Source organism: Pleurodeles waltl, chromosome 8 (assembly GCF_031143425.1).
Source record: "Pleurodeles waltl isolate 20211129_DDA chromosome 8, aPleWal1.hap1.20221129, whole genome shotgun sequence".
In the NCBI taxonomy this organism is placed as follows: Eukaryota; Metazoa; Chordata; class Amphibia; order Caudata; family Salamandridae; genus Pleurodeles; species Pleurodeles waltl.
In genome coordinates, this window is record NC_090447.1 from 1,309,456,042 (window position 1) to 1,309,478,296 (window position 22,255).

At 45.6% G+C, this 22,255-nt stretch overlaps 1 protein-coding gene across 4 annotated transcripts in view; it reads right to left on the reverse strand.

The window, feature by feature from the left end:
* Positions 1-22,255, reverse strand: part of PARP4 (poly(ADP-ribose) polymerase family member 4) — a 1,744,976-nt gene that overhangs the window by 977,848 nt on the left and 744,873 nt on the right. For all 4 annotated transcript variants that reach the window (XM_069202293.1, XM_069202292.1, XM_069202291.1 and 1 more), the window contains exon 24: positions 19,667-19,854. In XM_069202293.1, coding sequence (XP_069058394.1) covers positions 19,667-19,854 — 188 coding nt within the window. The remainder of the gene's footprint in view (positions 1-19,666; positions 19,855-22,255) is intronic.

Consider the following 22,255-nt stretch of genomic DNA (forward strand, 5'->3'; position numbering starts at 1 on the left):
CCATAAATTAAAAACAAACCAAGTGCGGGTCTGTGAGTAATATTTGCCTGTGACAAGCTGTAGGAGGCTGGCCTGACTTATAGTGCGTACCTGATGGCACTTACACCTTGTGCCAGGTCCAGTTATCCGTTATTAGTAGATTAGCAGTTTTCTAGCAGCTTAGGTTGATAGAGGTAGCTATAGCAGAGCAGCTTAGGCTGAACTAGGAGACATGCAAAGCTCCTACCATACCACTTATATCATATAGCACTATATCATAAGAAACACAATACTCAGAGTTACCAAAAATAAAAGTACTTTATTTTAGTGACAATATGTCAAAATTATCTCAGAGGATATACTCCCTTAGGAGGTAAGTAAAATACACAAAATATACACACAAACCAAGATCAGGTAAGTAAACAGTTAGAAAAGTAGTGCAAACACTGTAGAACACAATAGAATGCATTAGGAGACAATAGGCCTAGGGGAAACACAACCCATATACTCCAAAAGTGGAATGCGAACCACAAATGGACCCCAGGCCTAGTGTAGTGTGTAGAGGGTCGCTGGGAGTGTAAGAAAACACTAAGGGTGTCCAATATACCCCACCCCAAGCACCTGAAAAGTAGGAGTAAAGTTACCCTACTACCCCAGAAAGACAGTAAAACCGAGATAGGGGATTCTGCAAAGACAACAACTGACTGCAAAGCACTGAAGACGGATTCCTGGACCTGAGGACCTGCAATGGAAGGGGACCAAGTCCAAGAGTCACACAAGTGTTCGGGGGGGGGGGGGCAGGAGCCTACTAAACCCCAGATGAAGGTGCAAAAGGGCTGCCTCCGGATGGAAGAAGCCAAAGATTCTGCAACAACGGAAGGTGCCAGGAACTTCTCCTTTGGTCAGAAGATTTCCCACTGCGTGCTGGAGGATGCAGAGTTGTTTCCACGCAGAAAGACCGCAAACAAGCCTTGCTAGCTGCAAGGGTTGCGGTTGAAGAAAAAGGGTGCTGCCCGGGCCCAGGAAGGACCAGGAGGTCGCCACTTGGAAGAGGAGAGAGAGGGGGCGCTCAGCAACACCCAGAGCCCACGCAGAAGCAGGCAGCACCTGCAGAAGCACTTGAACAGGCGTTCAAGAAGTCTGAGCACGACAATCGTCTCAACATTACAAAGGAGGGTCCCACGAAGCCGATGGTCAACTCAGCGAGTTGAGCAATGCAGGACGGAGTGCTGGGGACCTGGGCTATGCTGTGCACGAAGGATTCCCTGCAAAAGTGCACAGAAGGCCTAGCAGCTGCAGTTCACGCAGTACACAGGATTACTGTCTGGCGTGGGGAGGCAAGGACTTACCTCCACCAAATTTGGACAGTAGGACCACTGGACTGTCACTTGGATCCAGCTCCTGTGTTCCAGGGACCACGCTCGTTGAGATGAGAGGGGACTCAGAGGACCGGTGAAGCAGAAGTTTGGTGCCTGCAGTAGCAGGGGGAAGATTCCGTCGACCCACGGGAGATTTCTCCTTGGCTTCCAGTGCAGGGTGAAGGCAGACAGCCCTCAGAGCATGCACCACCAGTAAACAGTCGAGAAAGCCAGCAGGATTAGGCGCTACAATGTTGCTGGAAACCTTCTTGTTACTTTGTTGCGGTTTTGCAGGCGTCCTGGAGCAGTCAGCGGTCGATCCTTTTCAGAAGTCGAAGAGGGAAGTGCAGAGGAACTCTGGTGAGCTCTTGCATTCGTTATCTGAAGAGAAACCCAAAGGAGAGACCCTAAATAGCCCTCAGAGGAGGATTGGCTACAGAGAGAGGTAAGCACATATCAGGAGGGGTCTCTGACGTCACCTGCTGGCACTGGCCACTCAGAAGTCTTCATTGTGCCCTCACACCTCTGCATTCGAGATGGCAGAGGTCTGGGACACACTGGAGGAGCTCTTGGCACATCCCCTGGAGAGGTGCTGGTCAGGGGAGTGGTCACTCTCCTTTCCTTTGTCCAGTTTCACGTCAGAGCTGTGCTGGGGGGATCCCTGAACCTGTGTAGACTAGCTTATGCAAGGAGGGCACCATCTGTGCCCTTCAAAGCATTTCCAGAGGCCAGGAGAGGCTACTCCTCTCAGGCCTTTAATACCTATTTCCAAAGGGAGAGGGTGTAACACCCTCTCTCAGAGGAAATCCTTTGTTCTGCCTTCCTGGGACTGGGCTGCCCAGACCCAAGGAGGGAAGAAACCTGTCTGATGGTTGGCGGTAGCTGCAGAGAAAACCCCAGAAAGCTAGTTTGGCAGTACCCAGGGTACATGCTGGAGCCCAGGGTATACATGGGATTGGCACCCCAATACCAGATTTGGCTTGGGGGGACAATCCCATGATCTTAGACATGTTACATGGCCATGTGCGGAGTTTCCATTGTGAAGCTACATATAGGTATTGACCTATATGTAGTGCACGCGTGTAATGGTGTCCCCGCACTCACAAAGTCCGGGGAAATTGATCTGAACAATGTGGGGGCACCTTGGCTAGTGCCAGGGTGCCCACACATTTAGTAACTTTGCACCTAACCTTCACCAAGTGAGGGTTAGACATATAGGTGACTAATAAGTTACTTAAGTGCAGTGTAAAATGGCTGTGAAATAACGTGGACGTTATTTCACTCAGGCTGCAGTGGCAGTCCTGTGTAAGAATTGTCTGAGCTCCCTATGGGTGGCAAAAGAAAGGCTGCAGGCCACATGGATCTCCTGGAACCCCAATACCCTGGGTACCTAGCTACCATATACTATGGAATTATAAGGGTGTTCTAGTGTGCCAATCAGAATTGGTGAAGATAGTCACTAGCCTGCAGTGACAATTTAAAAAGCAGAGAGAGCATAAACACTTAGGTTCTGGTTAGCAGAGCCTCAGTGATACAGTTAGGCACCACACAGGGAACACATATAGGCCACAAAGTATGAGCACTGGGGTCCTGGCTAGCAGGATCCCAGTGACACAGGCAAAAATAAACTGACACACAAGTAAAAATGGGGGTAACATGCCAGGCAAGATGGTACTTTCCTACACAAGGTCCACAGGGTTTAAAACCCACATGTTTCTTAGGGAACATCCCTAAGGGACACGGTAGATAAAAGCTCATAAAGGTTGGCAATAAGTTGAAAAAGTAGTCCAAAATGATGGTTGATGGCACAGAAAGAAAGGAACCGATGCTAGCATACTAGGGCGGAGCCTGAATGAGCACAGGCATGTCACATCTGGAGTGATGACGTCTACAATGCCAAGCTGATCAGTGGCATCTACTGGTGGAAAGAGGTACTGCTAAGGATTTTCCAGATCCAGTCTGAACTAAGGTAAGCAATCTGCGGATATAAGTCTCTATCATATATGACAGGCAGTGTCCAAACACATGGCTTAAACATATAAGGTGGAACCTCACACCAATATTTTGACAACATGCGTTGATCCTATCCTGTTACCGTTCTGAACACTAAGCAGTGTGGTGATAACTTTCTCTAGGCTAGGACTAAGGCTGATGCCATGCTGCAGCTCTACTGCTGTTACTGCAAGCATGTAAGGCCACAGATGACCAAGAATTCCAGAAACGCTGACTCAGAGGGCTACCTAACCCTTTTAACAACTCCACAGGCAGAGGAGGTTTGCCTAAGAACTAATTTTACAAGTGTAGGTGATATGAATGATGACTATGGTGAGCACACCAAACATGTGACAACATATGCTTATTTCAACTTTGTGGGACCCTTACAGACCCACTTATCTCTATTGATGGTAACAACAAGTTCCACCTGGCATGGTGCATAGTAATAAAGAGGGCTATCAATGGCCTAGCTAATTTGCAAGACCGATCCAAAAACATGAAGATCCTGTGATGTTCTTCTTGTTCACTTTGTCCTGGTGGGCTAGTATTTTACTTCCCTGTAATGGGAATTAAAACCCCAGTAAGTCTCTCTTCATTGGTAAGATGTGTCCTTCCTAGTCTTGGAGCCATTTCAACCATGTTTGGAATCTGCATTTTATAATTTTAATGTTTACATTTCTGGTGTGAGAACTATACTGTGCACAATTTAAACTGAGGTCCAAAAGTTTTTTTTAATGTTTTGAGGATTACCACAGGGTCCATGAATTTGAATATGCCTCTTGTCATCTTAGAAGTGATTACAATCAGTTAGTTATCACAAGCAGTACAGCCAATTAAGGATCACTGTTTTGATCAGCATTTTAGCAACAGGATTGGCAATCAGATCCCTCACATAGGCAACTGTTTTCTACAAGACAGTTTCAAGATCAGAATTCAATATGGAGTAAGGATGTGGTAAAGGTAGCGGCCATGTCTTGATAGTGTACTAGTAATGCTTTGTCACAGCAAAGCTGGGAGAACAGTTTACCGACGACAAGTATTGGTGGTGAAATAATGGGGATGAAGAGTGTGTACTTACAAAAGTGTAAGTGATTTATCCACACTTTCTATGGGCAATCTTTTCCAAGTGCCCTGAGATGAATGGTTGCAGAGTGGTTAGTGTTCTCTCCGAGATTATTCAGACATATTTAAGTAAATATTTAGGTAATCCCTGTGGTGAAACAAAATATTTTGAAGACTTGACAGGCACTACACTGGCAGTTTAGAAGAGAAAATATTTAATGAAGCTAGAATATGTAAAGCTGTGTGGTTCCTGAAAGACGTTTGAAGATCTGATGTTGCTTTATTATATTAGATAACTAGCACATGTGTGGTAAATGTCTTTGACTGCGACGATTGAGAATTTTGCTTCCTCTGTCGTGAAGGGCTTTAGGAGGATTCTAAAAACGTAATTTCAATCAGCATTAACTGGCAAACAACTGAAAATTTGTGAGAATACCCAAATTAAGAGCATTTGTAAAGGTGATTGGGGACAAGAAACTAGTCTGCATTTGAATAGTGACATTTAGAAATGTATTTGGAACAGAAAAGTGACAATTGACGTCACAGCCAATGTCACTAAATGTCACTATACAACTGTCTTAGGCCCTCAGGCATGGTCTAGCACTTTAACCTTCACCCGGGCACATATACACAGAGGTTTTTTCAATGTTGCAAAAATGCTCAGCTCTGGCATATGTTTCAGGAGTTAATTACTTTTGGCAATGCTCTTTATGCTAGAAACTCTTTCTACAGTTACATCACGTTGCAAATATTCCCCAGGCATCAGACTGGATCTTGAAACTTTTCAGCCGTACCTCTGCGCGGCGTTAGGAGGCACCAAGCGGCTCCGCATTGAAACCATTCCACTCTGGAAATGACTTTCAGAGTCTATATAGTCATCACTCCTGACAACTGACATGAGTTGCTTTTGAGTGTCTGCGCTCCCAGACGCAGAGCCTCAAAAGCAAGTTAGAGTGACTAGTGTGCAGATTCCTCGACTTTGAGATCTTATTAATGGGTAGAGTCCAACTCCAAGCGGAGAGGATGGGAATCTGCGGCTAGATAAAGTCTCTAGCAGAAAGAGCATTACTGAAGGTAATTAGTCTGTTCCTCTGACAGAGAATTTTAGCTGCAGATTATTCACCTTTTTAATAGCTATCAAAACAGTATATATATATGTAGGTGGGTTTGTGGATGGACCCAAACCAGGAAACCCGGCAGGATTGAGAAGGCAAACTGCCCCTCTTGGCGAACCTGACTGTCCAGACAATAGTGCTTTGTGAACGTATGGCGGGACACCCACAAAGCCGCTTGCCAAATGTCCAGGAGAGGTACTTTGCATGCCAATGCACTATGAGCAACTTTGGCCCTAGTAGATGGAGCACCCAGTCCTTCCAGAGGATGCCTTTTGGCCAGTGAGTAGAAGAGTTTAATACAGAGCATTATCCAGCAGGAGATGGTACTCTTCTGCACAAACGTGCTTTTCTTTGTTCCAGAAAGCCCCACAAAGAACTGGTCACCAACCCAGTGTTCTTTGGTACAATCTATGTAAAATCTCAGCGCTCTTGTGGGGTCCAGGTGATGTAGTATCTCCTTCGAGAGGTAAGGTGGAACACAGAACGCTGGCATGGTGAAATTCTGACCGACGTGGAACAGAGTCACAACTTTAGATAAGAAGTATGAGTCCCTAAAACCAGCTTGTCGTGGAAGAAGGTGGTATATGGTGGGCTGAACAGGGAGCTTGAAGCACACTCACAGGACGCACAGATATTATGGCGATGAACGTGTCTTAAGGGAGAGAGAATCTTCAAGGAGCAACTGTGAAGCAACTCAAAGAGTGCATATCAGAAACTTAAGGGCCAAAGTAAGGTCCCACTGTGGCATGACAAACGTAGAAGAAGGAAATAAATGTTGTAAACCTTTTAAAAAGTGTATAACAACTGGGGACTTAAGCAATGAGGGCTGATTTGGCAACTGTAAAAAAGCCGAAAGGTACCTTTTAACTGTGTCCAGAGCAAAGCCTTAATAAATTAAAAAGAGAGGGATTAGAAGCGCAAAAAAGGTCCAGCATACATGCCCCAGAGATAGATAATTGAACTAAGAGTTCCTCTGATATTATAAAAAGGGGAAGTTCCCTACTGTAGAGACAGTAAACAATCCAACCCTAGAGTGAATCCTGCCCATTAGATGCTGCAGAGGAACCATGCTGGCTGCAGCACACAGGGATCCAGCACAACCCTGAAGGTAGGTCGCTGGTATAAGCCTGGTAGAATTCACTCTCTGAAAGGGTCAGGTTGTTTACTTATAATTAGTCAACAAAAGGTACAAATATCACCACACCAGTTGGGTGACTTCTGGATTGAGCACCTATCCACACTTTATTATTGACTCAGTCATACGAAGATTAGGTTCATTATGGTCCTGATGAATTGTCTAGATCATTCATGACTTTTAAGTGACAATAAACATGTTGACCACTTTCTTTTAAACTATCCCTTGAGCTGTGAAGGATCACGATTCCCTTCATTGCTCCACACTGTTTTTAGACATGATATGAGACACCACTATATTAAACACTAATTAGGTAACTCTTAATCAGTTTTATATCAGTTTAGCATCCTCACTCCTGGCTCATTGCAGCTGATAATATCTGGAAAGATCTTCATCAATGAGATCCCTCGAGGGGCCCACCGGGCATTGCAGCGCCTGCCCAACGCTGAGCTGGCCAATGATGAAGCATTGCTTCTGAATTATTAGATTCCTCCAACCTGTCTCTAAAAGAGAGAATCATCCCCTTTTCGTAATGTCATAGGAACTGCATAGGTTTAGTTTATTGAATTATCTCAGAGCAAAACCTTGCCAGGCTACGGACCAAGAAAATCACAAAATGTCAGATAACATTGCTTGGAGAGGACCTATCTGCATAGTAACGCACCAAACTACAAATCTGTCTCAACACCAGGCATATTCAGTTTTTGACAAGGGTCACCAGGCTGTCAAGATGACATCAACCACCTGCAGAGTAATGTCCAAGGTTTTCAGTTGTCAAAGCTCAATATCCAAAGAGGAAGGTAGAGATTACGAATGTCTGAGTGTAGAACCCTGCACTACTACTGCAACAGTTGATCCTTCTGGAGTGTTAGCCTTATCAAAGGACAGAGGCTCAAGCCCAGGAGATCTGGATACCATGCTCTTCTTGCCCAATTGGAGGCCACTAGAATGACTTCACCGGATTGTCCTGATCTTCTTGAGAACTCGGGCAGGAGTGTTATTGGCAGAAAGACACACAGGAGTCCTGAGTTCCACCCGAGACAGAACGTGTCTCTGAGGGAGAGGAGCACCTTGTAAACTCCAACACGCTGGAGTGCTGACATTACATGTTCTCGGCTGTGGCAAACGGATGGAGCCAAAGTTCTTCCCCATTCAAGCAAGGGACTTAGTTCGACCTCCATGTGCAACTGCCACTCAGGATATGCTAGGCACTGACCTCTGAGCTTGTCTACCTTGGCATTCAGTGAACCTGCCAGGAGGTTTATCACCAGGAAAATTCCTTGGTGGTCTATCCATTTCCAGAGCTGCAGGGCCTCCTGGCACAGGGTCTGTGACTCCAAACCATCCTGTTTGTTGCTGTACTACATGGCAGTTGTGTTGTTTGTGATTAGATGTACCAGCCTCCTCCTGATGAATGAAAGGAAGGTTTTCAACACCAAACGGGAATCTCTCAGCTCCAGAAGGTTTATACTGAGCCTAGACTCTCCCAAAGACCAGAGGCCTCTGATCTCCAACTCTCCCAGCTGACTACCGCAACCCAGAAGTGATGCATTGGTCACCACTGTTAGCTGTGGATGAGGAAGGAAGAGGGGTATGTTGCTGACCCAATCATGATCTACTGACCACCACTGAAGATCTTGTGCAGTCTTCTCTGAAATATGAACGTGGTCAGGAGGGTACCTCTATATAGGGCCTAGTGAGACTTCACATCACACTGCAGAGTCTGCCTATATACCTGGGTCTGTAACATTAAAAGGATGCACTTTTCTCTGTTTGTGCCAGGTGCAAACAGTGAAAGTGTACCCTATTATGAAGAATGCACTGTCCTCAGGGTATCGGCAAACTCGCCTGTCCCCAGGGCAGCACATTCAATAGACACATGGAGCAGCTGTTTAAAAGCTGGTCCATGTTTCTCTGTGCTGGCGGCAACCTGTCTGCATTTTCACCTTTTTGTGGCACACTTTTATTGCGCCTAAGGGCATGTTTGCTTCTGCGCCCACATCAATAATACAGCTTACATTCAGAGGCAAAGTGATTCCCTCATGTAGTGAAATATGAGTTTTTGACCACTAACTTTGTGTTGCAGCACTCTGCATCTAGATTAGCTGTGACCAGTTTCAGACTACATTTTGTATTCAGTTTAGCTGCCTATTGACTTTATCGTAGCATTAGACACTGCCATGTTAAAAGCTGATTGTACTTTTCCACATTCTAAACTGTGCTTGTTTTCATGCTTTTTCTCACCAAGGGCTTTGGTTGATAAGGCTGTACTCAGACAGCAGGGAACGGCCTTGTTTTGATTTGACATTGTGGGATTGTGGCCAAACACCAACGTGTTATTTTCAAAGCATACCTAAACTAGCCAGCATGTTTGAATTGCAAAAAGAGGTTTTTTTTTCCAGAAAGCTCCTTTTGGCTTTTTAAGACATAAAAAGACCCAGTGCAACAGTGAGAGAGAGAGAGAGAGAGAGAGAGAGAGAGAGAGAGTGGCCTCAATCAGGATCCTAGACATCGGATGCCTGATATCTGTCCTGTGAGGGTAGAGATCTCTTTCTCGCAGTCAAACGGGGTCATCGTCTTGCTGGCATGAGAAAGAAGAAGAACTTGGCAGGCCCTACGGTGATGCATTTTTACTTCATTATTTGTTTTGCATGATAATATAATATAAATACATATATTTGCTGTGTACACTGCAGTGGAGAATCATTTTGGTATATTTTCCTTTCATTGCTGACTATTTTTAAACGTGTGCTTTCAACATGCTAATCCCCTTTTAGGGACCTCGTGGTGAAATCATAATAAATGTCTTCTTTGAAGTGCTTTTCAGAGATTTTTGTCAGCTCGGTCATTAGTGAGAGCAAAACATTTTGGCGTAGATTGGACAAAAAGAGAGGTTGGAGGTTAAGAGTGCACGATTTAAAAGTGTAAATATGTTTTTATTCAGAGAGTTAAAGGAAGCACCACAAAACCATGTTTGAAAATACATGTGCAATTAAAATGCCTTATGTTGTCTTGGCAAAAGTGTTTTCTTGTTTATCAGTACATTCTAAATTTTGGGATGGGTGCTTGGATAAAAAAAACATATTAAATATGTTTTCATGTTTAGAAAAGGTGCTTTTTGAACGGAATGATATCCCTTTTGTTCTTCACAGGAGGGTCTGGATACTTTTTTTCTGCTTACAGAAAAATGCATGAGAGATGTAAACAGTTAGAATATGAAAATAAGAAATCAAGGGCCAGATGTATTAGGAAACCGAATTGCATTTCTTAAATAGCGAATTTTAAGAAATCATTATTTAAGAAATGCAAAATGGTAATTTTGCGATTCGGTAAATAGATATTTCTTAAAATTCGCAATTGCTATTACCGAATTGCAAGTAGAGAATCTGACCCCATTCGCACTAGTGGCAAATATTTTTGCATTTCCCAAATTACGAATTCCAGTTAGGAATTCACAAATTAGGAAATGCAAATCCCAGGGTGCTGGGGGCCTAAGGCCCCATCTGCTGCACCCCAATTTTTTTTTTAAGGACATGTGAAGCACTAACATGCCTTAGGGGCATGTGTGCGCTACATGTCAATTTTAAAAATGCATTTGTAATGCATTAAAAAAATTTGCACATGGTTACCACCAAACTTTAATTTATGGTAATTGCACTTCCTAAATGCCCAATTCGCATTTAGGTAATGCTTTATACATGTGCTTTGGAAATCGCAAATAGGAATTCTCTTATTTGCGATTTCCAATTTAGAGAATCGCAATTTGAGATTCTCTAAATGGGGGTCGCAATTTTAAGGAATCGCTATTTTTGCGATTCCTTAAAATTGCACTGAGAATGCCTTTCATACATTGCAAAAGGCATTTTTGCATTCGCAAACGACCAAATTTTGCAATTCGCACCATTTGCGAATGCAAAAAAGCTGGATACATCTGGCCTCAAGTGAGCAAGTTAGCCAGAACAAGTTTTTACAAGATAAAGCTGAAATCTACCAAGCTGTTACAGGGGAATCTGACTTTTCATATTCCAGTAATGAGATTAAAAAAGGTGGGGGCCAATGTGAGCTGCATGAGCAGAACGTAGTTTGTGCACAGAGTAGCCCACCGTTTTTGGCAGGAGTTGAAATGCATTCTTTAAAAGATTACACCCAGCAAGATGTTGATGATATTACCGGTATATTCAGACAACTTTTGCAGAGTACGATGTGTTCAATTAATTCAGACAAGACACAGGGACTGTTGCAAAATGTACAGTTTCTTGGAATTCAGTGTAATCCAGAACACAGAGAGATGTTGTTACAGGTAAAACAAAAGATTTTGGAGTTTGCTACTCTTTGCACTAAGCAAGAGACGTAGAGTTTCATGGGATTGTTTGATTTTGGGAAACAGCATAACCCTCATCTGAGTAAAAATGTGAGTTTGAATGGGGTAAAGAGCAGCAGTATGCTTTTGATTTGGCAAATGAAATAATATACAGACTTTAGACTTGTGGCCAGTGCTAGAGGGAGACATTGAGTTGCATGTAACTGTTCAGGGACAATATGCAAATTGGAATATGTGGCAGAAACAGGGGAGGACGAAGGTGCCCCTGGGAATTTGGACTAGAAAACTAACTGACTTTGGGGAGCGCTATATTCCTTTTGAAAAACAGCGTTTCGCCTGTTATTGGGTTCTAGTGAATACTGAGCAAACAACACTAGGTCATGTTATAATTCTTATAATTCTGAGACCTGAAATACCAATCATGCAGTGGGTGATGAGTTCATCTAAATCTCACCATATAGGACATGCACATGAGGCTAGTATCATACACTGGATATGGTTCATACAAGAAAGAGCTCGAGTAGGTCCGGCAGGCACTGCAACCCTACATGAACAGGTGTCACAAGCCCCTGTACAGGATGGGGAGAGGGTACAGGAGGTCCCACAGATAAGAGTCACCAGTGAAATGGGGTGTGCCATTTGAATTCTTGTCCCCTGAGGATAGGAAGCATGTTTGGTTCACTAATGGTTCATTTAAATATGTGGGTACCAAAAGACATTGGAAAGCAGTGTCATACAATCCAGTTACTAAAACGTTGCTGACCACCAAAGAAGAAGGAAAAAGTAGCCACTATGCAGAGTTGTATGTTGTGTATCAAGCTGTAAAGCAAGAGCTGCTTCGACTTGTCATTTTTACACTGATTCTTGGTTCACTACTAATGGATTAGCCATTTGGCTTCCCACATGGCATGAACATAACTGGTTCATTCACACAAAGGAGGAATGGAGCAAAAAGGTGGGGCAGGAAATTTGGAAAATGTTAGAACAGAGTAAAGTCATTGATGCTCATTGTCCCATTGACTCACTAGAATGCTGGTTTAAGTCCCTTGCAGACGACAAAGCCAAAATTTCAGAGGAAGAACCCTGCTGGGCTAGACACAGAATGAAAAGAAGAACATCAGAAAGAGAAGCAGAAAGAGGGTCAATAGACCTTTCTGTACAATAATATACAAAGCGCTTCCAAAGGCAAGTGTATACCGTCTTAGTGGAGGGACGCCTGGCTGCCAAAATAACCTTACAGACTTCGGGAGGAAGGTCAAAAGCCATCAACTGCCGCTGCTCAATCTCCACACATGAACGTGCAGAGTCGACAGGTTTGGGTGGAGAACCCTCCCCTGCTGCTCTGACAGAAGATCCTCTCGAAGTCGCAGCCTGATCAGAGAACTGATGCTCATTTTGAGTAGCTCAGGATACCAGACTCTCCATGCCCAATCTGGAGCCACTAAGATGATTTGGGTCTGGTCGTTCTTGATCTTCTTGAGAACTCTGGGCACAAGTGGTATGAGCGGAAATGCGTATAGGAGGCCTGAATTCCACTTGCGGCTAAAAAAGACACCAAGAGATTGCCGCTTTGGAAACTCCAACGCGCAATACTGCTGACATTGCGTGTTCTCTGCGGAGGCAAACAGATCTAACCAAGGCTCTCCCCACTGCTGAAAGAGTCCTTGCGCCACTTCCGAATGGAGATACCATTTGTGATCCGCTAGGCATCGACGGCTGAGTTTTTTTCGCCCTGGTGTTCAGAAAACCAGCCAGGTGTTGAACCCCCAGGGTTATACCCTACTGAACAGCCATGTCCAGAGACGCAGAGCCTCTTGACAAAGGGTCCACGACCCCACACCGCCCTGCTCATTGCAGTACAACATTGTGGTGGTGTTGTCCGTGAACACCTGCACCAACTTCTCTTTCACAACAGAAGAAATGCTTTCAATGCTAGCCAGATCGCCCTGAGCTCCAATAAGTTAATATGGAGCCAGGATTCCGCCGGAGACCAGAGGCCCCTGATCTCCGCCTCTCCCAGATGGCCAACCCATCCCAGAAGTGACGCATCTGTCACTACTGTGAGATCTGGTTGGGGAAGGGAGAGGGGTCTGCCTTTGATCCAATCGCAGTTCACTAACCACCACTGCAGGTCTTTTGCAGTTCCCTCTGAAATCTGAACTGTGTCGGTAAGATTCCCCTGATGCTGTGCCCACTGGAATTTCAGGTCCCATTGCAGAGCCTTCATATGCCATCTGGCATGTTTGGCAAACAGGATGCAGGAAGCCATGGGTGCCAACAGCCTCAGAGTTCGTCTCATCGAAATCCACGATGGAGGTCGAAATATCAGTACCATAACCTGAATATTGTGGACTCGCTTCTCGGGAGGATAGGCCCGAAACTGCACTGTGTCCAGAACAGCTACGATGAAAGGGAGCTTCTGAGAGGGAGTCAGGTGTGACTTTGGCACGTTTATAGTAAACTCCAGCGAATGCAGGAGGTCTGCCGTAGTCTGGAGGTGGGTGATGAGAGCCTGAGGCGTAGGCACCTTCAACAGCCAGTCGTCAAGGTAGGGAAAGACTGAAATCCGTAACCTGCGCTGATGAGCTGCCACAACCGCCATCACTTTGGGGCACTGGTGAGGCCGAAGGGAAGCACAGTAAGTTTGAAAGTGCTCGTGGCCCACCTTGAACTGCAAGTAACATCTGTGGGCGAGCAGGATGGGGATGTGAAAATACGCATCCTGCAAGTCCAACGCTACCATCCAGTCTCCTTGGCCTAGGGCAGACAAGACCTGAGCAAGAGTGAGCATCTTGAATTTCTCCTTTTTGAGGAATAGATTGATGTCCCTTAAATCCAAAATAGGGCGAAGACCCTTGTTCTTTTTTTGGGATCAGAAAGTAGCGGTAATAACAATCAATGCCTACTTCTTACATCGGGACCCTTTCTATGGCTCCCTTGGCCAAGAGAGCCGTAACTTCCTCTCGGAGTAAGATCAAAATGATCCTCCATCAGCCGTTCTTTTACCGGAAGGATAGAGGGAGGGAAAGACTGGAAGGTAATAGCACTTCTGTATGATATGCAAGACCTATTTGTTCGATGTTATGGAACGCCAGTGAGGGAGATGAAATTGAATCCTCCGTCCAATTGGATGGACATGGTCTTGCAGAACCACACTAGGAGGGCTTGGGCATTGTGGAAGAGGGGGGCTGGGTGGTGGCCGACCTCTGGCTAGACCCTCCGGGTCTGAAGGTACCATGACCTCATCCTCGCATGGGATACTGTGAAGCTAGAGGACGGTGGCTAACCTGTGACTGATGTGGTACTGCGCCCCTCCCGAAGCCTTGAAAGGGGCGATAGACAGACTGCTGGCAAACAGGCGCTGAGAGGCCCAAGGATCTGGACGTATTTAGAGAATCCTTAAATCTCTCAAGCACAGAGTCTGCCTTCTCACCAAAAAGGCGTGTTCCATCGAAAGGCATGTCCATGAAGTTTGACTGGACATCCCCCGAAAAGCCAGTGGTAGGCAGCCAGGCAAGGCATTGGAGAGCCACTGTCGAATAAATCGCCCTGCCCTGTCCAGCCAGTCAGTCGTGTCCAAGCCACACCTGATCGTAAACTTGGCTGCATCTCTCCCATCCTTGAAAGCCTGAGTGAGAGTGTCCCATACGCCCTCCAGGACCTGGGGCAGCACTTGTGCCACCGTATCCTACAAAGTATGGGAAAAACGCCCCAATAAGCAAGAGGTGTTTACCGACCTCAATGATAGGCTGGAGGAAGAAAACATCTTCTTCCCAAGCTGGTCCAGCCTCTTGGATTCCCTATCCGGGGGAACAGAAGGGAAGGCATCACAGGAAGTGGAGGCCTGGACCACCAAGCTCTCCAGGGTGGGGTGTTGGGTGAGGAAACTAGGGTTGTCTGGAGCTGGTCGAAGGTGGCGGCCGATTGTCCTATTCACAGGAACCCCTGTGCTGGGTTTGGCCCATGTTCCCAGAAGGATATCTGTAAGGGCTTCATTGAAGGGTAACATCAGCACTGATGTAGCAACCCTTGGCTGAATCACCTCAGTCAGTAGATTAGCCCTGCAGGCAAGTCTAGGTCCAAGACCTCAGCTGCCCTACGCACCACCATGGCATAAGATGCCCCCTCCTCCGTAACCACAGAAGGAGGTGAGAGCATGCCAGCATCTGGAGAAGTATCCAGTCCACTGGCTTTCCCTAGATCCGCATACCAGTCATGCTCATGCTCCAATCCATATTCCAAAGGGTCCTCAGACCCCCCCCCCCCACTCCTCACCTGTGCCTAGCTGTTCAAAATAAGCCTTGGGTACTGATCTGGGCCTAATCGGCGCCGTTGAATTCGGAATCCAGCTCCGGATCATCATGAAAGAGGATGGGGCTACAACCACCAGTGGGCGTGGGTGCTGGTGGTTGAGGGAATGTCGACGTCAGGCCCGGCGCTGGAGGAGGCTGACTGTAAGAACCCAGCGCCGATCCGGATCAGCTATCGGATCCTGGGTTCCCAACAGTGCCAAGGCCGAAGATGCCAGCATTGAATCCAATGGGGCCCCTTCTGACCCAGCAGGGCCTGAAGACCCACCGAGGGTGCAGCCCTCTCAAAAACAAGGAGCAGGGCCTCGTTAAATTATTTTAATTGAGCCGGGGTCGGTCCGGCTCCCGGAAAGGGGGGGATGCAAAGTCGGCCCTGGCAACGGCTCCACGGAACCATGCTCGGAACGTCGACGTTCCCGAGATGCCTCATCGGCCGACGGGCATGGCGAAGTTGAAGTCCGCTTGGACTTCTTCTTGTGCCTCTTCCCCGAGTGCCCCGAGGAACTCGAGAGGGATGAAGAGGACTTGGGGCTCTTAGAGGAGTTCCGCGACCTCCTCCTTGAGCGGGACCGTGACCTCCTAGGAGTTGCACCAACCGAAGTCGACTGCATGGCCGCCATGAGCTTTAGGGACTGCTCCCTCAAAGCTTTCAGAGCCATGGCCCGGCAATTGGAACACGACTTTGAGTCGTGGTCCCTGTCGAGGCACATACCTCATGGGGTCCGTCACCAACATCGCGTGATGACAGGTGCTGCACGGCTTGAACCCAGTCTTCCTAGAGGACATACGATGAAAATCCTCGACAAAATGTCAAAAAAAGTCTTGCCAAAAAAAAGAGAAAGGGTAGCTCGATCCCGGATCTGCGCTTAACCGGTGCAGAAGGAAAAGAACTGACGTACGCGTGCCGAGGTGGCGTCTATATAGACGACAGTGATGTCACAGACGGCTCCAACGATGCTGACGAAGCCACGGGGAGGCAGATGATGCACGCAGAACCAAACAATGCCACCCGACGGCGTACGCAGGGTATTGCTCAGAAAAAAGATTCCGGATTCGAAGCTGACGCCAGGGAATTCAAAGGTAAGGAATCTGCAGCTAGAAGTCTCTACCACATGCTGCAGACAGGCCAGTAGGGCTGGGGCCAAGTCAGTTGTCGTCTGGAGCCTTCACTGCTGGAGGGGAGGGGGGGGGGGGCTTAGCAGATCTTCTTCTTTCTTCTTGTCTTGAGGTTGCCAGGAATCTGATGAGCTAGATTCAGGGGAGCCCTTAAATTCTAGATTTAGGGGCATTACAGGGGTCAGAGGGCGGTAGCCAATGGCTATTGTCCCTGAGGCTGGCTACACTCTTCCTGTGCCCACGCCCTTTGGGGAGGGGGGCATACTCCTAACCCTATTGGTCCCTCTCATCCTGTCCTCCAAACCAAGATGGAGGATTCTACAGGGAGAGGGTAACTTCAGCTCTGGACACATTAGGGGAGGTCCTTGCTGGAGTGGTCACTCTTTCCTGTTTTACCTAATTTTCCAGTTGGACTCGACGCCGAAGTGTTGCAGTTCCTGCGGGGGGAGGGGGGGTACCTCCACCCAGAACAGGCTTTGTTTCTGACTCCAGAGAGCACAAAGGCTCTCACCTCATGGGGTCATAAACTTGTCTTTTAGTGGCAGGCTGGCACAGACTGGTCAGCCTTACACTAAAGGGTTGGTTAAATTACAGGGGGCATAGCTAAGATGCTGGATGTATTGTACACCAAATCCATCACTGGCATCAGTGTGGGTTTAGTGTGCTGAGAAGTTTGATACCAAACGTCCCAGTCTTTAGTGAAGCCATCATGGAGCTGGGGAGTTTATGATGACGAACTCCCAGCCCATGCACTCAATATGGCCACACTGCACTTACAATGTCTAAGAATCGACTTAGACACTGTAGGGGCATATTGCTCATGCAGCTATGCCCTCATCTCTGATATAGTTCACCCTGCTTCAGAGCTGTAAGGCCTGCTAGAGAGGTAACTTACCTATGCCACAGGCAGTGGTCTGTGGGCATGGCACCCTGAGAGAGGTGCCATGTCGACTTTGCCTTTTTCTCCCCACCAGCACACACAGTGTGCGTGTGCTTGCTGAGAAGTCCCCCAGGGAGGCATAATACATACTGCATCCCATGGGGACATTGCCTGGCCTCAAGGCCCTTGGTACCGGGGTACCTTTTTACAAGGGGCTTAACTGTGTGCCATGGGTGTGCCAATTGTGAAGAAACGGTACAGATTTTGGGAAAGAACACTGGTGCTGGGGCCTGGTTAGCAGGATCCCAGCACACTTTCAATCAAAGTTGGCATCAACATAAGGCAAAACGTGGGGGGTAACCATGCCAACAGTGGCACTTTCCTACAACAGTGAACCTCAAAGATGACAGAAGGTTTGCTGCAATCTGGAGTTGGTTGACGACTGCCTGGGGTGACCCCACCTGCACAGCCAGTCATCGAGTTAGGGAAAAACTGCTGACCTCCGAAGCTGTGTTTCCAGCACCACCATCACTTTCATGCCTAACCAAAGGGGCTCTGGTGAGACAAAAGGAAGGTACAGCAAACCTTTATGAGCAGGTAGAGCAGATGGGCCTGCCGAATGGGTATATGGAAGAAGACATCCTGAAGGTCCAACGCCTCCATTCAGTCTCCCGGGTCAACAGCAGACGAGACCTGGGCGAGGGTGAGCATTTTGAGTTCTTTCTTTCAGAGAAGGGTGTTGAAAGGGCACTGGAAAGGTGTAGCCCTTCCGCACAATTGTCAGGGCCCACTTGTCTGATGTAATGGCTGCCTACCCAGCAAAAATAGTCTGATCCTGCCTCCTACTGGGTGGCAATGCTCCACTACTGGGAATGTAAAGGGGCTTGACAGAGGGAGCTAGGCACTCAGGGGCTGGGGGGTTAATTGAAGTGGACTGAGCAGCCCAGTGACCTTGAACATGGGAGCAGTGGGTGCCACAACTGTGAAATTGCTGCGCACTCTGCTGGGGTTGGATTGGTTGGCAGTTTGGTGTATCTCTGCCAATTTCATGAATGTAAGGGTATGGCTGATGTGGCAGGCGAGGTGGGGTAGATATGTCCAGCGAACGTGCTCTATCTATGACTTGCTTTGTTGTTGTTGTGGAGCCAGATTAAGAGGAGGAAATGGAACCTCAAAGTCATCCTTCATAACTCTGATCAAGGTCTAACCAGCACCAACTAGACGTCAGAGGGAGCAAATGGATCCAAAGAGCCAGAGCATGGCTGTGCGGAACTCTCTGATCTGCTGAGTAAAGGAAAGTCTTAGAAACTCACGTGATGCCTAAATACGTTGTGGGATAGTCTTCTAAGTAAAATTACTTCGACAGTCAGCTCAAGATGTATAGTGTCACCCCCACGCCTTCTCAGGGGAATGTGAATGGCTGGAAGGGGCCAAGTCTCAATCAGATTTCTTATGGGTTTTTTTAGAATCACTTGGGCAACTACTGGATCTTGAACAGGACTGGAAACTGACTTTCAACTCAGAGCGGAGTCTTTTGGTACTTAGATGTAGAGTTTCGGCTCACGTTCTAGTATGGCCTTAGGGTTCATCGACACACAGACATTGCAGACCAAAATGGTGAGGATCTGTCACAGACATCTGTTTGCAACACTCCTTACAGGTTTTAAAACGTGTCGTATTGGGAGGTGACATGTAACTTGCACACTGTAAAACAGTTTTTGTTGAGAGTTAAAGGTCTCAAAGAGATGAGAGAGAGGTAGCTCTGGATCCACATCTGGTGTCGTGGAAAGAAAGGCGCTGAATGTCGGTGAGCAGGCGTAGAACCTATATAGGCTACGCATGTCATTTAGGGAGCAGCACCACTTCGGAGAGAAAAGGTACTGCTGAAACATTTCAGGGTCTAGTCTGAAGCCTGGAGACTATTCAAAAGATGAGGAATTTGCAGCTAGAAGTCTCTATCAGAAGGGCATTTACCGTGGTTAGTGTCATCTACCTGGTCTTAGAAGAATGGGTCCCTTGGTGCTTTTGGACACACCTGTTTAAAAATATTAAACCTTCCTAAACACAAGAAACAGAGTTATGGTATCTGTTCCAGTAAATTAACATCTTGTTGATTATAAATCTATAAACCGTAATGCTGATAGGATGGATATTTTAAAACCAATATTTGCTTGAATGAAAATTCTAATTCACTAAACCCAGTGACATTGCAATCACTGCAAATGAATACAGGGGACAGATATACTTTCTTCAACACTGACCCTACTACATACATGAACAGTCTGTGTGCTAGACTGAAAATACACATTCACTAAAACCTGTGACATTTTATTAATTGCAAGTGAATTCTAAGGATTTAAAGACAGGATGGAAATATACTTTTGTTATCACTTACCCAACTCCACACGTGAACAGTCTTGTGTGCTTGGCGTTATTTTTTACAATCTGGAAAGTTCCACTTTCATTTTGGATGTGCCCATCAGATATAAGAAGAATGTTGCGTATTCCCTTGGATGGTACTAACAAACTTAGAGAGTGTAAAGGCTTCCAAAAATCAGTGTTTCCCATTGAAGGTTTGGCAGACTGCAACCAGAAAGCAAAATTAAAATATGAAATCTAAAGAAGTTACTCTCCTTGCAAAACTGGAATTGTTTTCAAAGCTCAATGTTGCAATCTTTCATTAACTTTATTTTGTAATGGCATACACATTTGTTTAATATTTCATTAAGGAGTTTTCACATAGAAGACAGTAAAATAAAGATAATGCAATATAATCATATGTTTAGAGTCAGAGGATCAAAGCTTCCAGAGGCACCCCTAACCACAAATCTAATCATAGGTCAAACACAGATTCAGTACATGTATCTCAAAGGGAGTCATCTGAGTCAGCAATAGAATCCAGATATCTAAATGTTTCTCTCCAACACTCCATATCGTCACTCAGGTTAGGCTCAATTTGGAAAATAGAAATTTAGCGTTCCTCAGCCACAGGCCATTCTCTGCACCAGAGTTTATAAACAGGGCCCTAGCATACAATGGATTGTGTGGTATCTTTTAGCCAGTGGAAAACCTGAGGTTGTCATTTGATAATAAATTATTTTTTTACTCTGGCGTGATGGCTAGAATAATCATATTCATAAATCTAGGTCCAAAACTACTCACTCCGACAATAATTTCAGAAGCCTGCATATCCAAATCTTGTATAGAACACCTCCTCCCTCTCATAAAACCACATCTTTGGTAGCACTGGCATCACTCAATGCCTTCTTTCCTTTTTCATACAGATGAACATACTATTCCATTCACCTTATGACTGTGGTATTCCTTAGTCCCTATTTCAACAATATGGGATTGTTGATTATTATCTCAGGCAGTCCCCATACAACGTTCTATACAAGGAGGATATTAGCGCCAAGCTCAATTTAGTACAGGATTTCAAAAAGGGTTACAGGTTCCATTTGCCAAACAAAGAACTTACCTCCCATGTGGCATGTGCTGCATTCCACAGTCTGGCGTACAATTAAAAGTGTAGTATCCGGACACCCATCTGCACTCTGACCACGTCAAACATGCGAAGCATAACACCACCCTATAGATCACCCATCTATTCATACCTATTATCCAGCCAGCCAGCTGCTCAAGCCTCTAAATATATTTTATTAAATTCTCAAGCCCCAAAAGTGAAGCCCGACATTTAAACAAAATCCTCCATTCTTCTGAACATCCAGATCCATATTTATGACATTAGATAAATTATTCTAAGGAATCTATAGCCCACCTTCACCAGAGAAAAGAACAATTATCAAAGGATCTGATGTACTAAAAAACTGTTTAAAAAGGTGGTCACAAATTGCACACCATATTTTTGCAATCAGTATTTCATTTTCCAATGCGACCTACGTACAACTAGGTTGCATTGCAAAGTCTTTAATCGCAGAAAGGCTTGTCTAATTAATGCTAATTAGAAGGTTGCTATGGGCTAGCCGCCAATTATTGGCTATGAACAAAAGTATGATACCTGGCAAGGGTCAACAGAACACCATACCTCCATTTGCATTTACAAACAGGACTTTTTTAAGCATTCTGTGTTCTTCAGTGGAGCTAGTGCTGCCTTAATAAAAAAATAAAAATCACATTTGAGAATATATCTGGGGAGCAGACAGTGGTCCTCTTAACTACTCCCTGTCACCGAAGGTCCAAAACAAGATTTCCAAAGGGGAATCTGTGAATGGTTGCAGCTTCCCCTTTGCAAATCACTTAACAACTTTTATGAGGAGTCAGTCACTGTTCCACGGTTTACAACCACAATTGACGTCTCAAACCACTGATACATACGATATCCAATCACAATTAGGAGGGGAAGCCTCTTTTACACCCCTTGCTAACTGTGCTGCAATTAGATATGGGTTTAGAAAACCATTTTGCGAGTTGGAAATGCTTTTTCCGACTCACAAAATGAAATGAATACATACCAATAGAAATATATTTTCCAGTTGCAAACCAGTGATTTTGTGAACTGTATAACTCCTGACTGCAAAATGGCTTTGTAAATCAGTCCATTATCAAAATATCCCTATGGGAGTTCTCCAAAAATGTGTTTTTCGTTTATAGGGTAATGGCAACTTATAAAGGGAGATGCTGCAGTTTGGATACCAGGTTTAACATTTTATATCAGGTAAGACCAGCCTGCCTCTCTCATATCTCAGTTTTACTGTCTTTAGCTTGACTCCTGTAAGAGTTAAGGTTCAGGCAAGGGATGACAATACTGTCTAGATCCCACAATTTCGTCACAGGTATCAATCAGTACTCCCTGTGGCATACACAGAGGCCCTCAGCACTACCACCATCTTAATTAGTACTATCATGTGCATCATAGTAAGGGGTAATTTTGATCAGAATTACAAAGACCCTACAACCACACCAAGTATTCGGTCAAGATTCACTTTAATGTAATATAATAATAATAATTTATTAGATCACTGCT